Source organism: Capsicum annuum, chromosome 5, assembly GCF_002878395.1.
Source record: "Capsicum annuum cultivar UCD-10X-F1 chromosome 5, UCD10Xv1.1, whole genome shotgun sequence".
NCBI classification, from domain to species: Eukaryota; Viridiplantae; Streptophyta; class Magnoliopsida; order Solanales; family Solanaceae; genus Capsicum; species Capsicum annuum.
Genome location: NC_061115.1, coordinates 35,838,122 through 35,853,910, shown reverse-complemented (window position 1 = coordinate 35,853,910; position 15,789 = coordinate 35,838,122). Strand labels below are relative to the sequence as shown.

Sequence of the window (15,789 nt, the reverse complement as noted above, 5' to 3'; positions counted from 1 at the left end):
TCAGTCTCATTCGAGGATGAATATTTTTAAGGGGCATATATTATAAGACCCCGCAAAATGCTAGTCATTTTAGTCCTATATAGCATGCCAAAAAAGGTCCTAGACTTAGAAAATTTCAGCTAAGTGTCAAGACTTAGAATCATTTTAGCCTTCAAAATTGGAGGATCTTATTTTTTACCTTTCCGATATAGCATGTCAATTTTCAAGTTGATTCATGATCAGGGTCACATGTAGATCATCTCAGGCAAGTTTTGGATTTTTTAAACTAGCGTAAGGGTAAGTTTGGATGTCCAAAATAGCAAGGGGTCGCAATAGGGCTACGCCGTGAGAGCCAGTTGACCCAGGCTCAGGGTAGCACCGCGAGGGCTGCTTGACCCAAGCAGGGGTCACATTGCGATGTTTGCTTGACCAAAGAAGGTGTCATGATGCACTGGGGACCTTGTACAACAAATTTTATTTGGGTTTGTGAGGGCAAATGGGTCATTTTCCATTACATTATTCAGTCTTAACACGAAATTTGATATCCTAAAGGGCAAAAATTCATTCTTTATTCACAAAATCCTTTCAAGAAAGAAACCCTAGTTCATCAAGATCAACATCAAGTTCCAATAAATCCCCAACAATCTTCATAAATTCCGTCATTCAGGTATTAGGTGTTCATCCTTGGGTTTTCTTCCACCCTTGGAGTTCAAGAATCCTTTTTAAAACTACAAGTTTATTGATTTCATGATTTACATGATTGAATTGGATTGTGCTCATGTATGTGTTATTGTATGGTTTTCAAATCAAGATTCATACAAGTTTCAAGTGAATTAATTAGCAAGTATGTAGAATTATGTCATCCTCGTGTTAAACCCTTGAATTTGCAAGTTGAATGTTGTAGCTATGATGTTTATATCTTGATGGTTTCTATGCAAATTAATTATGCTCCCCAAGTGTTTGATAGAATGCCTATGTAAATTGAGTAGTTAACTCATGACATGTTATCATATGGTCTCATTCATGTACAAGTTCATGCCTCTCAAGTGTTTGAAAAATGTATAAATGAATGCATGGTGGACAAGTAACTAATGTAATGCCTTTAAGATTTTGCCATGTTTTAGTTATTGACGCTATCGAGTCCTGAGGGTATTTAATACCTGATAATTTAGCTGTTTACCTAGAATTACAGTAGCTATAGAATAGTCTCAGTAACATCACGAACAGCAGTACTTAGTCAGTTACAAAACTCAGTCCAGTTCAGTTAGTCAACACGATCAGTAACAGTTCATTCAAGCCAAGTACAATTTAGTGATCAGTGTCTATTCAGTTGGGAGTAGGATTCAGCACCGAGCGAACCCAGGTATGGGGGCATTCCTACCAGCAGAGGGTTTGACCTTTAGTAGCAGTCCCTGCATTACTGAACTACTTAGCTAGCGTAGGGTAAGACATCCTCCTGCCAGACTAGGGTTGAGCAACCATATATATAATTCATGAGTCTTCCTGCCAGATTAGGGTTAACCCAGCATTATTAGTATCCCTTAGCAAGGTGATAACACCCTTCCAACTGGGGTCACAGGTTGGACCCCAACTCAGTTTATAATCGGGGTATGGTTGTTAGATGAACACCCCAACTCAGTCCTGCCACTGCATTTCTTCATCTGTAAGTACATCATTATCTACAGGTTCAACGAACTCTGTTCCAATCCTTAGTAATGTCTTGGCATAATGGACCAAGGGGTAATCTAGCTCTACATTATGAATCTCTTTATTTGTGTCTTTTCATCCCCCAACCCACAGCTATAACATCTATAATCCATACATCTCACAGTGACTTCATCAGTCCAAGCTTAACGCTCGGCCATAGTAAGAATCGGGCCCTAAGCCCCAGCTGTGCTCTTAGATGTGGTGACATCAATAGGGTGACTATCTACCACAGGCATATAATCTAACTCCTCCTCCTTTATACGGTGCCTCCTCAAAAATCGAGTTAACAAACCCCTAAAGCCATATCTACACCCCTTAATGTAGCGCGCCTTCTTCATAACAAAAAATATCACCTTGCCCACATTAATTTCAATATCATCACACATTAGAGCATAAATTAAAGACACCCAATCACATGTAACCTCAGTCATATATTTGCCTTGAATAAGACAATGGTACACAATATGTCCTTACATATGGGCCTCCTTGTTCATCTGTGCATATGGGAAGGAGAAATGAAGACTCATGCCTCTCTGTCTAATCCACCTAGTTGTTGAACGAGTACTACAAAGAAAATTTCTGATATGAGCATTGTTTGGAGTGATGATCATCTATCTCAACTGGTTTGCATCTGCCTGAGGTATCCCCAGCAAGTCATTAATGCCTTCTACTGTAAATCTCACCACTTTACCAAGAACTTTTACCTTATGATGTGGGTCCCGAGGGTTCCAATTGGCATAAAATTCATGCACAGGGTGCGAATTACACTCAGTTGGCTGGTGAAATACGAAAATCATGTTCAACTGTTCCAAACGCGTACCATACTTGGGTATTCCCGTTGCAAACTCGCCTTATCAATAAACACCTCAGGTATGTATTTTATGTTGAGGTGTTTGGTGTACCACGTCTTTATATCTTTGACCACACGGGACTAGTGGAGCATGGGGCACCCTATCAATTTGCTTTTTGGAATGCCTGCTTTATTTTCTAGCTGGCTCCGAAGTACCAGCTTTCCTATTGAGTGTTAGTTATCCCCTATCCATAGTTTCTGAATGCCTCCTTGGATGTGGTATTATCCTCAATTTCAACTCTCTCATTCCTGCATACTAAACAAAAACAACAAAAAAATCATAATAACTAGTGGGTTGCCTCCCACTCAGCGCCGTAAGGCAGTAGCCTCCACCCACTTAGATATATAGTCAATCGTCACTAAGATGTACAAGTTTCCATTGGATGGTGGGAATGGTCCCATAAAATCTATCCCCCAAACATCGACTACTTCAACTTCAAGAATATTATTTAGGGGCATCTCATGACGCCTTAATACTGTACCCAACCTCTAACATTGATCACAACTCTTCACAAAAGAAATTGCATCCTTGAACAAGGTAGGACAAAAGAAACCTGATTGCAACACTTTTCTGGCTGTTCTTTCACCCCCTATGATGGCCACCATAAGGAGATTAATGACACTTTTGTAGCACTTGCGTATATTCAACTTCTGGAACATATCTGCGTACATGCCATCAGGACCCTGCTTGTAAAGATACGTCTCATCCCATATATAAGCACGAGAATCATAAAGTAATTTCTTTTTTTGTTGAGTGGTAGCCTCAAAAAGGTAAGCCCCACACACTAGCAGGTTTACACTATCTGCATACCACGGAAGCTCATATGCGCCAAGATCCAACAATTTTACATTTGGAAACTCTTCCTGAATGTGGAAAAAGTCATTAGCAATATGTTCATGAGTCTCTAGCCTTGACAAATAGTCTGCGACTTGATTCTCTGCTCCTTTTGGTCACGAACCTCTAGGTCAAATTCTTGCAGCAGTAAAATTCACCTGATAAATTGAGGCTGGCATCCTTTTTGTTGAAGAGATACTTGATGGCAGCATGGTCAGTATAAACAATTACCTTGGTGCCCACCAACTACACTCTAAATTTGTTGAATGCATAAACCAACACTAACATCTCCTTTTCAGTGATTGTATAATTTAATTGGGCATCATTCAAGACTTTACCAGCATAATAAATAGAACAAAATACCTTGTCTTTTATCTACCCCAAAACTGCTCCTATAGCCACATCACTTGCATCACACGTTAACTCAAACAGTAACTCCCAATCTGGAGAAATCAAGATGGGTGCTTCTGTTAGTTTCTTCTTTAGCTTCTCAAAAGATTCTTGACAATCAAATCCAAAATCAAACTTGGTTTTCTTCTAAAAATTTACACATAGGGTTTGCAATCTTTAAAAAATCTTGAATAAAACGCCTATAGAAACCCGTATGCCCTAAGAAACCTCACACTCCCTGGATGTGGCAGCTTTTTAATCACTTTAATTTTGGCTCCATATACTTCCAATACTCTACATGATACCTTATGTCCAAGGATTATTCCTTCCTTAACCAAAAAGTGGCATTTTTCTCAATTCAGTACAAGATTTGTCTCTTCACAATAAGCTAGGACTCGATCTAGATTCTGCAAGCACACATCAAAGAAATTATCGTAAATAGAGAAATCATCCATAAATACCTCGACAAATTCTTCAACCATGTCATAGAAAATTGCGATCATGCATCTCTGAAATGTTACAGGTGTATTGCAGAGGCCAAAAGGCATATGTTTGAATACATATGTGCCATATGGGCAAGTAAAAGTAGTCTTTTCTTGGTCTTCGGGAGCAATGGTGATTTGATTATAACTTGAGTAACCATCAAGAAAATAAAAGTACTCCTGCCCTGCCAACCTATCTAACATCTGATCAATAAACGGGATAGGATAGTGGTCCTTTCTTGTGGCTTCATTCAGCATTCGATAGTCATTACAGATTCTCCATCAAGTCACCATACGAGTGGGAGTCAAATCATTAGCTTCATTGGTAAACATAGTCATACCACTTTTATTTGGGATTCAGTGTATTGGGCTTACCTACTTGCTTTTTGAAATTGGATAAACAATCCCATTATCAAGCCACTTTCTTATGTCTTTTCATACCACGTCCTTCATCACTAGATTCAATCTACGTTATTGCTGCACCCTTGGTTTGAAACCTTCTTCCATGTATATCTTTTGCATGTAAAAAGTTGGATTTATCCCTATAATGTCATACATCTGCCAACCAATTGCCTTATTTCTTCTTTTCAAGACTGTCATTGTTTCTCTAACCTGCTCATCAGATAAACCTGTGGACAAAATAATAGGTAAAGTATCATTGTCACCAAGGTAAACATATTTCAAGTAAGGAGGAATAACCTTAAACTCTAATTTTAGAGCTTCATCAATTGAAGCTTTGGGAGATGGGCCAATTGGCCTGTTCAATGGCTCAAAAGAGAGCTTTCTTATTTCAAACACTACCAAATTCATGACTTGGACCAATTCCACCGCCTCTACATCTCCATAAATATCATGACCCATCAAAGCTCGCTCTAGTGGATCATCAGACAATAATAGATGTAGCTCGGATACAAGGTCAATAACTGATATGGAAGATAATTTTTCATATATAGCCGGTAATTTCAGCACCTTGTATACATCAAAAAACTCTATCATGCGCTTTCATTGTTATCTTCCCTACTGCTACATCAATTAATGACTGCCCTGTCACTAGGAAAGGGCATCCCAAAATAAATGGGACAACCAGATCAGCTTTAAAGTCAAGAATCACAAAATATACTAGAAAGATCAGTGATCCCACTTGCAATAAAACATCTTCAATAATTCCATCCGGCCTTGCAAGGGATCTGTCAGCCAACTGCAAAACAATGGTCGTGGGTTTAGGACTCCCAAGACCCAACTTTCGAAACCAAGATATCGGCATGAGATTTATGCTTGCTCCCAAGTCACATAATCCATGGCACTGATGACCTGCCCAATAGTGATCTGCAAAGTAAAACTACCTGGATCCTTCGGGTTCGTGGGCAGTTTATTTTGTATCTTGGATGTGCACTCCTCAGTAAGTGCAACTGTAGCATACTCTATCACACGGTTCTTGTTTTCCACTATATCCTATAGGTATTTTGCATATTTTGGAACACTCTGTAGAATATAAACAAGAGAAAAGCTTAGATGAACTTGCTTTAGAAAATTCAAGAACTTCTTATAACTGGCTTCGTCTTGGTGTTTCTTTTGCCTTTGAGGGAAAGGTAATGGTAGAGTCTTCTTCTCCATTTGAATTTCATCACCTGCAGCTTTTTCTTCAACCCCTTTCTCCTTATTTACTTTAAGATCATCATTAGTGGCTGTGGGACTAACCTGCTCAGGTACCGCCTCCTTTAACTGCAACCCATTCCTTATCATAACTGCATTTACCTACTTTAGATTTGCCTTTGTATCGCTCGGTAAGCCACCTTGAGGTCTTGTGTTTTATGCTCCAGCAATATGACCAGGTTGCAACTCCAAATTTCTAGTGATCAACTGTTGACTCTTTAAATCAGCTACAAACTGCGCTTGATTGGCTAAAAGTTGCTTCATCATTTTCTCTATATTACTTATTTGAGTAGTAGCTTGATTATTCTGAACTTGCTATTGATTCTGTTGCACTGGCCCCTTATACTGAGTATTGTTATGTGGTTGATTTCTATCCCATGAGAAATTGGGATGATTTCTCCAGTTGGGATTATATGTGTTAGCAAAATTCTGTTGTCTTGGACGATTCGCATTCCCCACATAATTAACAAAATCTGGATTAACCGCACAAGAATCTGTCGCGTGTTTACTACTTCCACAAACCTCATACTAAGAATTAACCCATTGGACTGCATTAGTTGTAGTTGTTGCTTGCGGAACCCTCAACTTCATGTTTCTCAACTGAGTAAGCATCTGATTTTGCATTGCTGCAACCTGAGCTGATAGAGTAGTGAACTGATCTACCTCTAACATACCTGCAACCTTTTTAGGAGCATTCCTCGAGTCAGTATGCCATTTTGGGTTCCCTTGTGAAATCCGATTCAGCAGTGTGTACAATTCATCATAAGTCTTCTTAAGAGTTTGCCCACCTACTGCTGAATCCAAGAGAATCTTGGTATTTGGCTCTAGCTCTTCAATGAAAGTATGAACAAGAACATCATTAAACTGATGATGGTGAGGTTAATTCCTGAGCATACTCTTAAATCTCTCCCAAGCTTGGTGGAGATTCTCTCTCTCTTTCTGTCTGAAACTTAGAATCTCGTTTCTCAAATGTGCATTCTTCCCAGATAGAAAGAATTGAATAAGGAACTTCCAAGCTAGATCTTTCTATGAAGTGATGGAGAGTGGTGGTTCAAAATATAACCACTTCTTTGCTTCCCCAATTAAGGAAAAAGGAAAGAGCGTCAATATGACATAATCAGTATTCCCCCTGTAGGAATGTAAGAATTGCTTATTTCTAGGAAGATTTGTATGTGCTGCTATGGGTCTTCATGTGAAAGGCCAGAAAATTACCCGAACGAATTTAGTAACTACACCATATTCTTCTTTAATTCAAATCGACCACCTAGCTCAGGCTTGCAAATACTGTTAGTCGCTCGTCAGTGGGATTTCTACCTCACAAATAGGTCTAGCATCTGACTTGAGCAGGAGCAGCTGGGATGACTGGAGCTGGGACATGTCCGACATTTGGATCAACAGGATCATTTGGATCAACAGGATCATTTAGATAAACAATATTCAGATCTCTTCTATCATCCATTTGAACCTGTTGAATGGGATACTGAGCTCTTCGCCTCTATTGAAATACCAATTCTAGTTCCAAAAAAGGCTCTACCAACTCTCTATCTCTCGCCAGTCCTGTATTCAGCTAAACCTGCAGAAATTTAGCCGCTAGGATCAAGTCGTTAACACTTAAACTTACCATCAAAAATCAAAAATTTAGCAAGTTACTAATTATACTAGTCCCAAGCAATGGTGCCAAGAACTTGTTGTATTCAAATGCACATGCAAGTTTACGTGATTGTACAAGTAATACGGTGTCTCAGACAGTCGAATATCATTCCTACGAAGACTAAGTCAAAAGCAATTTAATCAGCTTTAGTTTTAGACAAAGAGGTATTAAGTGTTGTAAGGTATCAAGATGATTTTGAAATTTTGAATAAAACAAATGTGAATAAATAAGAAATAGTAATTTGTAACGATAGCAAAGCAAGCAACGGTTGTAAATAGTAGTGATGAGAATTCCAGTGTTGAGGCACATCTAACAATCATACAATTCTCTATTCTTATCGCATTCTAGTTTGTTATCAAGTTATTAACTCGCAAGGTTTAAGGTACGATCTTGGTCTCCCGACCTCAAATTCATCTAGATTCATACAACTATCTTCTTGCAATTGAACCAAATAAGGCTTCTATGTATATCCCTATCCTAAATGCTAATTCAAATCCTCTATTTTATGGAAGGATGAGAACCTTGCTCCTTAATTTCTTCGTTCTATCCCACGATTCTCCTCCCGGATTCACATAGAAATATAGATTTATTCTAATGGCGGTCACTCATCAAAATAGTAAGCTAAAGAAATTAAGAATAACACATACGATAATCCAACAAGAAACTACGATAAATAATATCAAAGAGTAATCATGTTCTTGGCCTCAACCCAAAACTAGGGTGTTTAGCCACTCATGTTTGAATTTAACATAAAAATAAATAATTAATCATATCAAGAATTAATCTAGAGGTAAAGAAGTTCAAAAGAAATTCTAAGAACCCTAAAAGAGAGAATTTTGTGTTTTTCCACCGCTGCTATGCTTTCCAAAGTGTCCCCAATTGTTAGTGGATTTTTTCCTTTTATAGCTGGGCTGAATAACCCACGTTTACATCTCACCGCGTCGCGACAGCCTTCCCATCGCCATTTTCACCGTGACACAGTGGTATCTCGGTAAGACTCTGCCTAGTGACAATTATGGATTTGACCCTCACTGCAACGCGGTGGAATCGCGGTGAGGTACTGGATAGTGACAATTGCCTATTTCGTCTCCACCGCAACGCGGTAGGCTTCAAAACACGAGCACTAGCGGTTATCTCTTCACCGCGATGCATTGACTTCCTGAAAGAGACTTCTAGAGCTTTTTCCTTTTTTTTTTCAAACCCTGTTCCAATGCCTTTATTGCTCCTTTCGTCGTCATACCTCGTTAATGCATCCAACCACGTTCAATTTCATCAAAATTTAATCCTGCACACACTAATCATATCCATTATATAAGAAACACATTTATAGCTCAATTTTAATCGGAATAACACCTTTTCGATCTCAGAACAAGTCCAAATATGGGTAAATATCGATGATTGGACATATAATACGCCCAAGATCAAGGAGCAAATACGTGTTGTACTCTTTTTTTCTTTCAGCGCCTGTCCTACTGGATTTTCCTTATAAGGTTTTTAATGAGGCAGCCGAAATGCGTATTATTAGAGATGCATACTCTTTTTCCTACACTAGATTTCTTTCTCCACTGGATTTTTCTAGTAAAGTTTAAACGAGGCACATTATCTACCGATTCAACATTCAAGGGGGGAGAGTTATAAATGTATTATCATATATAGTAAATATTTATTTTACCATACATAGTAAATGTCTATTTATGAAAAAGTTAAAAACCCCAACTTTGGGGACAACGTTAGTTTTTCCCTATAAATAAAGAAATTTTTCTTCATTATTATTCACCCCTCGAAAAAAAATAAGAATCATTCTCTCTTTTCTCTCGATTCTTTTCTTCTTTGCTTTTATATTTCATAACAGTTTCAATAAAAATGGTGATTTATATAATTTACCTAACGGATGTACTGTCTCAATTTTACCGGTGGAGTCCGCGAGTTTCACTTACAAGATACAAAAAATTTGACATGTTTTGTTCAGCCATTTTTCTTGATAATGCTCTATAACATATGAACATCCGATTTCTTCCTCGATTTTTACCGTATTTTCCGTAGTGCATGCAATCATTGGATACATTGCTCCGAGTATTAAAACTTTTTAGACTTCGTATCTTTGCTATTCCCAAAAGCTTCTAGCACATTCCTCAGTATCTAGAAGCTTTTTTGATTATCCTTTATCATAATTATGGAGTATGGACAAGGTGGAATAGTACCCCCACAAGCTGTAACGTTCATAATTTTGACATATTGATGATGGAGACATAAGATAAGGCCAAAGTAATGAAACAATTACTAGAGCCTTTCAATATAGGAGGTCGGGTTGGCGATTCTTTTTTAAAGTGCAATTCACAAGTTACTGGATGCTAATTTGTACCAGCAGGGGATGAATAAGCGAACAAACAAGGATGCAACGTCTGTCAGCTATCATGAAATTATCTTCGAGCTACACTTCTATGACACCTGACGCAAGAACTAGCATCGAAGAAGCTCTTTTAACAATTAAAAGTATTAAGATCCAGTTTTGTCAATGGTCGACAAATGTTCGGGCGAAAATACGGCATATCAAGTCATTATCGTCATTTCTTCTACTCCCATTTTGTGCTAGTGTGAGTTCTTGACTGACCATAACAATATAGATGGTCTAATCACCTCTTTATAAAGCTTTTCTTTAACGCTCCCTGACATACTCTCATCACACAAGACACACTAAAAATGTGAACTTGAAGATTTCATCCATCCCACTGCAGTACGATGTATAAATATCATCATCAATCTCCACATCTGGATTATTGACCCCAGATATTTGAAGACTTCATTTCATGGGGATGGCTTGAGTGTCAATCATAACTTCCACATCTGTCCGGTGGGTAACATTATTGAACTTGCACTCCATGTATTGCCTTAGTTCTTCTCAACCAGAATTCTTTAGATTCCATAGTCTGTTTCAAAACCTCCAGCCTATCATTAACTCCGTCACGCATCTCATCAATCAAAATTAGCTGATGACGAATGTAACAGAGATTTGAAAACAATTTCGTTTAAATATCTTTGCATCCAACGATACAGAGTGAAGCATCACAAGCGTATTTCTGGGGGAAAAACTAGCTGGAAACAATAGGACGAACAAGAGAAAATCTTCAGAAACACGTTGTCATGTCGCAAGAATTATTTGCAAGAGAAATGTTGCAATTCGTGGATAAGATCTCTTATACAATTGAGCTGCAATTAACAACTGCCCAATTAAAAATTACTCGTCAGATAAGCCACTACATTCGAGAATGACTACCAAATCACACTTAATATCATAGACAAGCAAATTTAGCAACCATTCAGAACCATGTTTGCTAAAACAGATTGATTAAAAAATAATGTTCAGTGCATCTAGTACTTTGGCCAGAATAAACTAAGCCAGAACTTATACCCATTCACTCACTAGATCTCCATTTATCTCTTGTCGTGAAGAAGCAAGCAGCAAATAGCAAATAAAGTAACAGAGGTCGAACACGCTAAAAGCACTTAAAGAACCACAAGAAACAGCTACCTTTAAAAACAATGATACTACTAAATAGTAATCCATATATATTCCCAAAACACCGAAAGAACCACATAATAGGGCTACCAATTTGAAGCAATGGTACTAAAATAATCTTACAAGTATACACCATCATCTCTAAAACGCTCCGGCTAACATCTAATTGGCCAGGAATGATAAGCTGCATTCCTGAACAATCTGAACAGCGAGATGACCTGTTGGGAAAAGATCTACCATGACCTATTGAACGCAATGCATTTTCTCTAGCCTCTGTTAATGACTATGATTAATGAACACCATTATAGACATCAATATATGATAGCAATTTCAAAAAATAAAACATTGTTAATATGTACATAAAATATATAATTTGGTGGAGAGACCATGGTTTCACGGGTACCATAAATTTCCCTATAAATCTGCCCTTGCCCAAGGAGATGGCCTACTGGTTGTGGCATGTGAGTATAAACCTAAAAATCCCAAGTTCAAATCCGAGCTGCAATACTAAGACTGAACCTGTAATCGTGACTAGACACGCTAACCATAAATTAGTCGAGATGCAAGCGAGCTTGTCCAAACACCATTAGTTCCACAAAGAGGGATATGGGATGGGTGGAGAGTCCGCTACCTTACCCCTACCTCAAAAGTAGAGAGGCTATTTCCGATAGACCCTCGGCTCAAGGAAAAGGCAAACCAGTGCACTAAGCTCCTGCTATGCGCAAGGTATGGGGAAGGGTCCGATCACAAGGATCTATTGTACTCAGCCTCACCTTACATTTCTGCGTTGTTTTCAAAGCTTGAACCCATGACCTCCTGCTCATATGACAATAACTTTACCAATTACTCCAAAGCTCTCTTTCCAAAAGGGCAGCCCGGTGAACTAAACCTCTCGCTATACGCAGGGTTCGAGGAAGGGCCCCATCACAAGTATGTATTGTACGCAACCTTACTTTGCATTTCTGGCATAGCAGTCATTTGTTTTCAAGGCTTGAACCCGTGATCTGCTGGTCACATGGCTCAAGGAAAAACAATCCAATAAAAGTAGTAGCAGAAGTACAAGAAACAACAAATATCACAAATAGTAACATAACAAAAACTACAATAAAATAATACGATAATCGAGACAAAGAATCAACAGATAGTAACATTAATCGAAGGACAAGAAACTACAAGCTACCTACTAGTCTTGTACCTTCATCTGTAACCCACCACATCCTCCTGAGTTCATGTCCAAACACCATCAATATGAACGAAATAAATAATAGTAATAATTTTCATAGTGAGAACTGAGAAATCAAGGTGGCTTTTTTTTATTAGTATATATAGTTTAATAAGAACAAAAAAAAAAATTAAAAACTGAAATTCTAATTATTATTATATTTTGGAGAAAAAAGTTCCAGAAAATGATTCGTATTACTTTTCAGATTGGTAAAAAGATCATAAAACTTTTAGAGTCATTAACAGATATAAAAGCAAATAAATTAACAAATTAACTCATAAAAATAATAAACATAGAAAAATTAAATACTGATATAAAAATAAAATTCAATTTTGTATTTTCACTAAATGAAAAAATGTGAAAGAACTTACAAATCAATTTCGCCAGAGAAGGAGATCGGATTTCGGGTAATTGGGAGGGTGTGAATGTAACTCCAAAATATAATTTACTTCCTTCGGACAACTTTGGATCCAAGGACCTAAATTTGCTGCCACTTGTTCCAAGTTCTTTGCGAGAATATTTGCTATCAAAACCAGTGAAAGTGAAACCCTCATAACTTACTTCGCTCGTTTCTTTATTCGAAACATTGTTCTTTAACTAGCATCCAACCTTCCTCATAATTGTACAAACAAAGAAGACGAAACACTTTAAAACTACCTTCCTCATAATTGTACAAACAAAGAAGACGAAACACTTTAAAACTTAGTACAAAAGAGCAAGTTCACACAACTTTCCTCATATCATTTAACAAAGACAAAGATGGCTAACAAACTTGGTATACACGCAGTCAGGTAGTTAAAAAATTCTACTACTATATTTTTGGCATATAGCAAAAGCACAATTTTAAGTCAACACATACACTATCTTGACAAATATAATCAAAAAGGACAAGGGATCTCTTGACATAGTTTCATTCACCTGAGCTGCTTTTTCATTTTCAGGTGCTTTATTGAGAGTATTAATCTGAACAATGGCTTTCTTTGCGGAGTATTTTGGATTTTTTTACCCACATAGCACTTGATACAAAACAATCACTAACAATTATGCAGCAATGAGATTTACATAGTCACTTAATATCTGCAGCTACGCTTTTAAACATGCTTTTGTTAGCCAAAACAGCAAAGACTTTGACAAGCTCTTCCTTCACCATGAAAAGTACGGAGGCTGCAAAGACACTCTGCACTATCTTTGTGCGCATACCCTGATAGAAGCATCTGAATCCTTCATGACGAATCATCTTAATAATAGCATCCACTGTACCTGAATATCGTAATGAGACATTTCCACTGATCTCCTGCTTCGCTTGAAGCCTTGACTTCACAACCAACAACGGATATGTGCAGACAGTTGCCCCAAGTTTAGCAAAGGCTCCGATTACAAAAATCTCCAAAGCAGTTATATTTTGCACATCTTTCTTCTTTGCAGCACGTTTAGTCCTTAACTGCTTTGACAAACTCTCAATAATCATGAACTGAATTGAGGGATTAGAAACCATGATCAATGATGGGATAACTCCTTTCCAGAATCCTGTAACTCCTGATTCATCATAAACCTCCCTTGCTGCAAGCATTGTTCCGTATGGAAGAGGTTTCGATGAATCAAGCTCAGCCAGTTTTGCCTCCAATGAGGAAGCCGTCAAGGCATTTTGAGAAGCTTCCTTTAATAAGGTTTCCCTCTTTGCCTCAACAATTTTCCTTTCTGCTTGTGTATGAGTCTGCATACGAGTAACAAGAACCCATATAGGGTTTGTCAGCAATACATTTAGTGAACCAGCAAGAGCTGCCACAACGAGCCAAGAAAACATCCCAACAGAACCATCCCCTCGGCCTCTTTTCTTATTTGCAGCTGCTATAGCCTCAGCCCTGTTCTTGAAAACCTGGTAAAAATAGTAGTACACACCCTGTGACACGGCAGTTCCAAGCAGAGAAGGCTTTAGGCCACTGTAAAGCCCCAACAAGCCTTCGCTTCTAACCACCTGTAAGATTTGAAACAAGGCACTGCCACGAGAATCGCGGCCCTCTTTCGATACCCTCTCAGTCTGCTGCCGAGTATTGACAGTTTGGAGGGGATAAGTAATTATTTGAGCGATTATGCCTCCACCAGCTCCAGCCAGCCCATTGGCCAAGGCACTTGACATTTTTCAGTCTTTACTGTTCAGAGTAAAGATACTAGTTGTGCCTCAACAATGGTTAGTAACAAGTCCTACAGAACAATGATAATACACTTTTTGGGTTAAAGATTGCAGACATTCCAAATTAACAGCTTGTTTGGATGGTTGATACTTGTATTATACAGCTATTTCAAATGTAATATTTGCTTTGCTTGTTATTCAAATTTTATTACTGTCATATTGTTAAATCCATTGTATTGTTGCTAGTTCAAATGTAATATTTGCTTTGCTTGTTATTTAAATTTTATTACTGTCGTATTGTTAAATCCATTGTATTGTTAAATCAAGACAAAAAGTTTCAGTTATGTAATTATGATTTGGCTTTTGATGTGATCGCTTTTTTTCCTTGTTACCCTATATTACTTATAATATTCTAGCTATATCCAAACACAAAACTTATGAAAGGATACATAACAAGCATCCAAACAAGCTCTAAGGAAATGAAAGAATTTGACTTACTATTGATTAACACAGATCCTGGCACAGTGCTCATATTTCAGACAGATCCTGCCAGTGATAAGAGTATTTATGTCATCTCAATAGTGAACAGAAAAATATATAGATTCTCCATCCCCTCGATCTCATCTCAGAAAATATTTTTGGTCAAGCGATAGATGGCTTTATCCAATTTATGCATACCAACACTGAGATAACATCCACGTTCAACAATCTTTTGTTCAGGGATAAAAAAAGATAACCTAATCAAAAGATCGCCAAACCTAGAGGTTATCTCAATTGTCGGTAGGCCAGGATTAGGTAAAAGAGACAAAACAAAAAAAATATACTCTTTATCACTTCAATCTTATATCAGAAAATATCTTTGGTAAGAGATATCTTACCTAACAATTAAGATAACATGGGGTACAACAATCCTTCAACAGCTGAATTTCCCTTTCCAACAAAATACTAGTAGTAGTGGTTAGGAAACAGTGGAGGCGCACTATCAAGGCAAAGGGAAAACGAGATTTTATAAAGGGGTACTAGGTTGAAAGATTGACTACGGAAGGTGGGATAACGTGGGCTCTCTTTTTAGTTTACCCTTTTATTTATTTATGTACTTCAAGTTGGATGTGGGCTGATGTTTCAGTTTTAGCTTGGGAGATTTGGGCTGCAATTAATGGATTTGGGCTAACGGTGAATTAATTGGAAAAATTACCTCACAACACTAAAATGATAAGATCTTTTGCAAAATATAATCCTTTCACGCGATACGCACTATCTCTTCACACCGAGTATGAATATTTTTTTACAAAATCAAAATAATAAAAAAAATTAATCAAATATAAACTTGTTGGTCAATTTTTATATTTGAGATGAAATCATGATATGAAAT

The 15,789-nt window shown here is 37.6% G+C and overlaps 1 protein-coding gene and 1 non-coding gene across 2 annotated transcripts; one reads left to right on the top strand and one right to left on the bottom strand.

Annotated features, from left to right (window-relative positions):
• Nucleotides 1-6,761: 6,761 nt before the first annotated feature.
• LOC124899044 lies at nt 6,762-6,868 on the top strand. The gene has a single exon (XR_007056183.1). It is a non-coding gene; the product is annotated as a small nucleolar RNA R71 (small nucleolar RNA).
• A 6,323-nt stretch (nt 6,869-13,191) lies between these two features.
• LOC107870670 (peroxisomal nicotinamide adenine dinucleotide carrier) lies at nt 13,192-15,512 on the bottom strand. Its single transcript, XM_016717262.2, has 3 exons — nt 15,296-15,512; nt 14,916-14,963; nt 13,192-14,488 (listed from the first exon to the last, which is right to left on the bottom strand). Exon 3 carries the CDS (start codon nt 14,421-14,423, stop codon nt 13,353-13,355), a length of 1,071 nt encoding a protein of 356 aa, XP_016572748.2. The 5' UTR covers nt 14,424-14,488; nt 14,916-14,963; nt 15,296-15,512; the 3' UTR covers nt 13,192-13,352.
• Nucleotides 15,513-15,789: the final 277 nt, after the last annotated feature.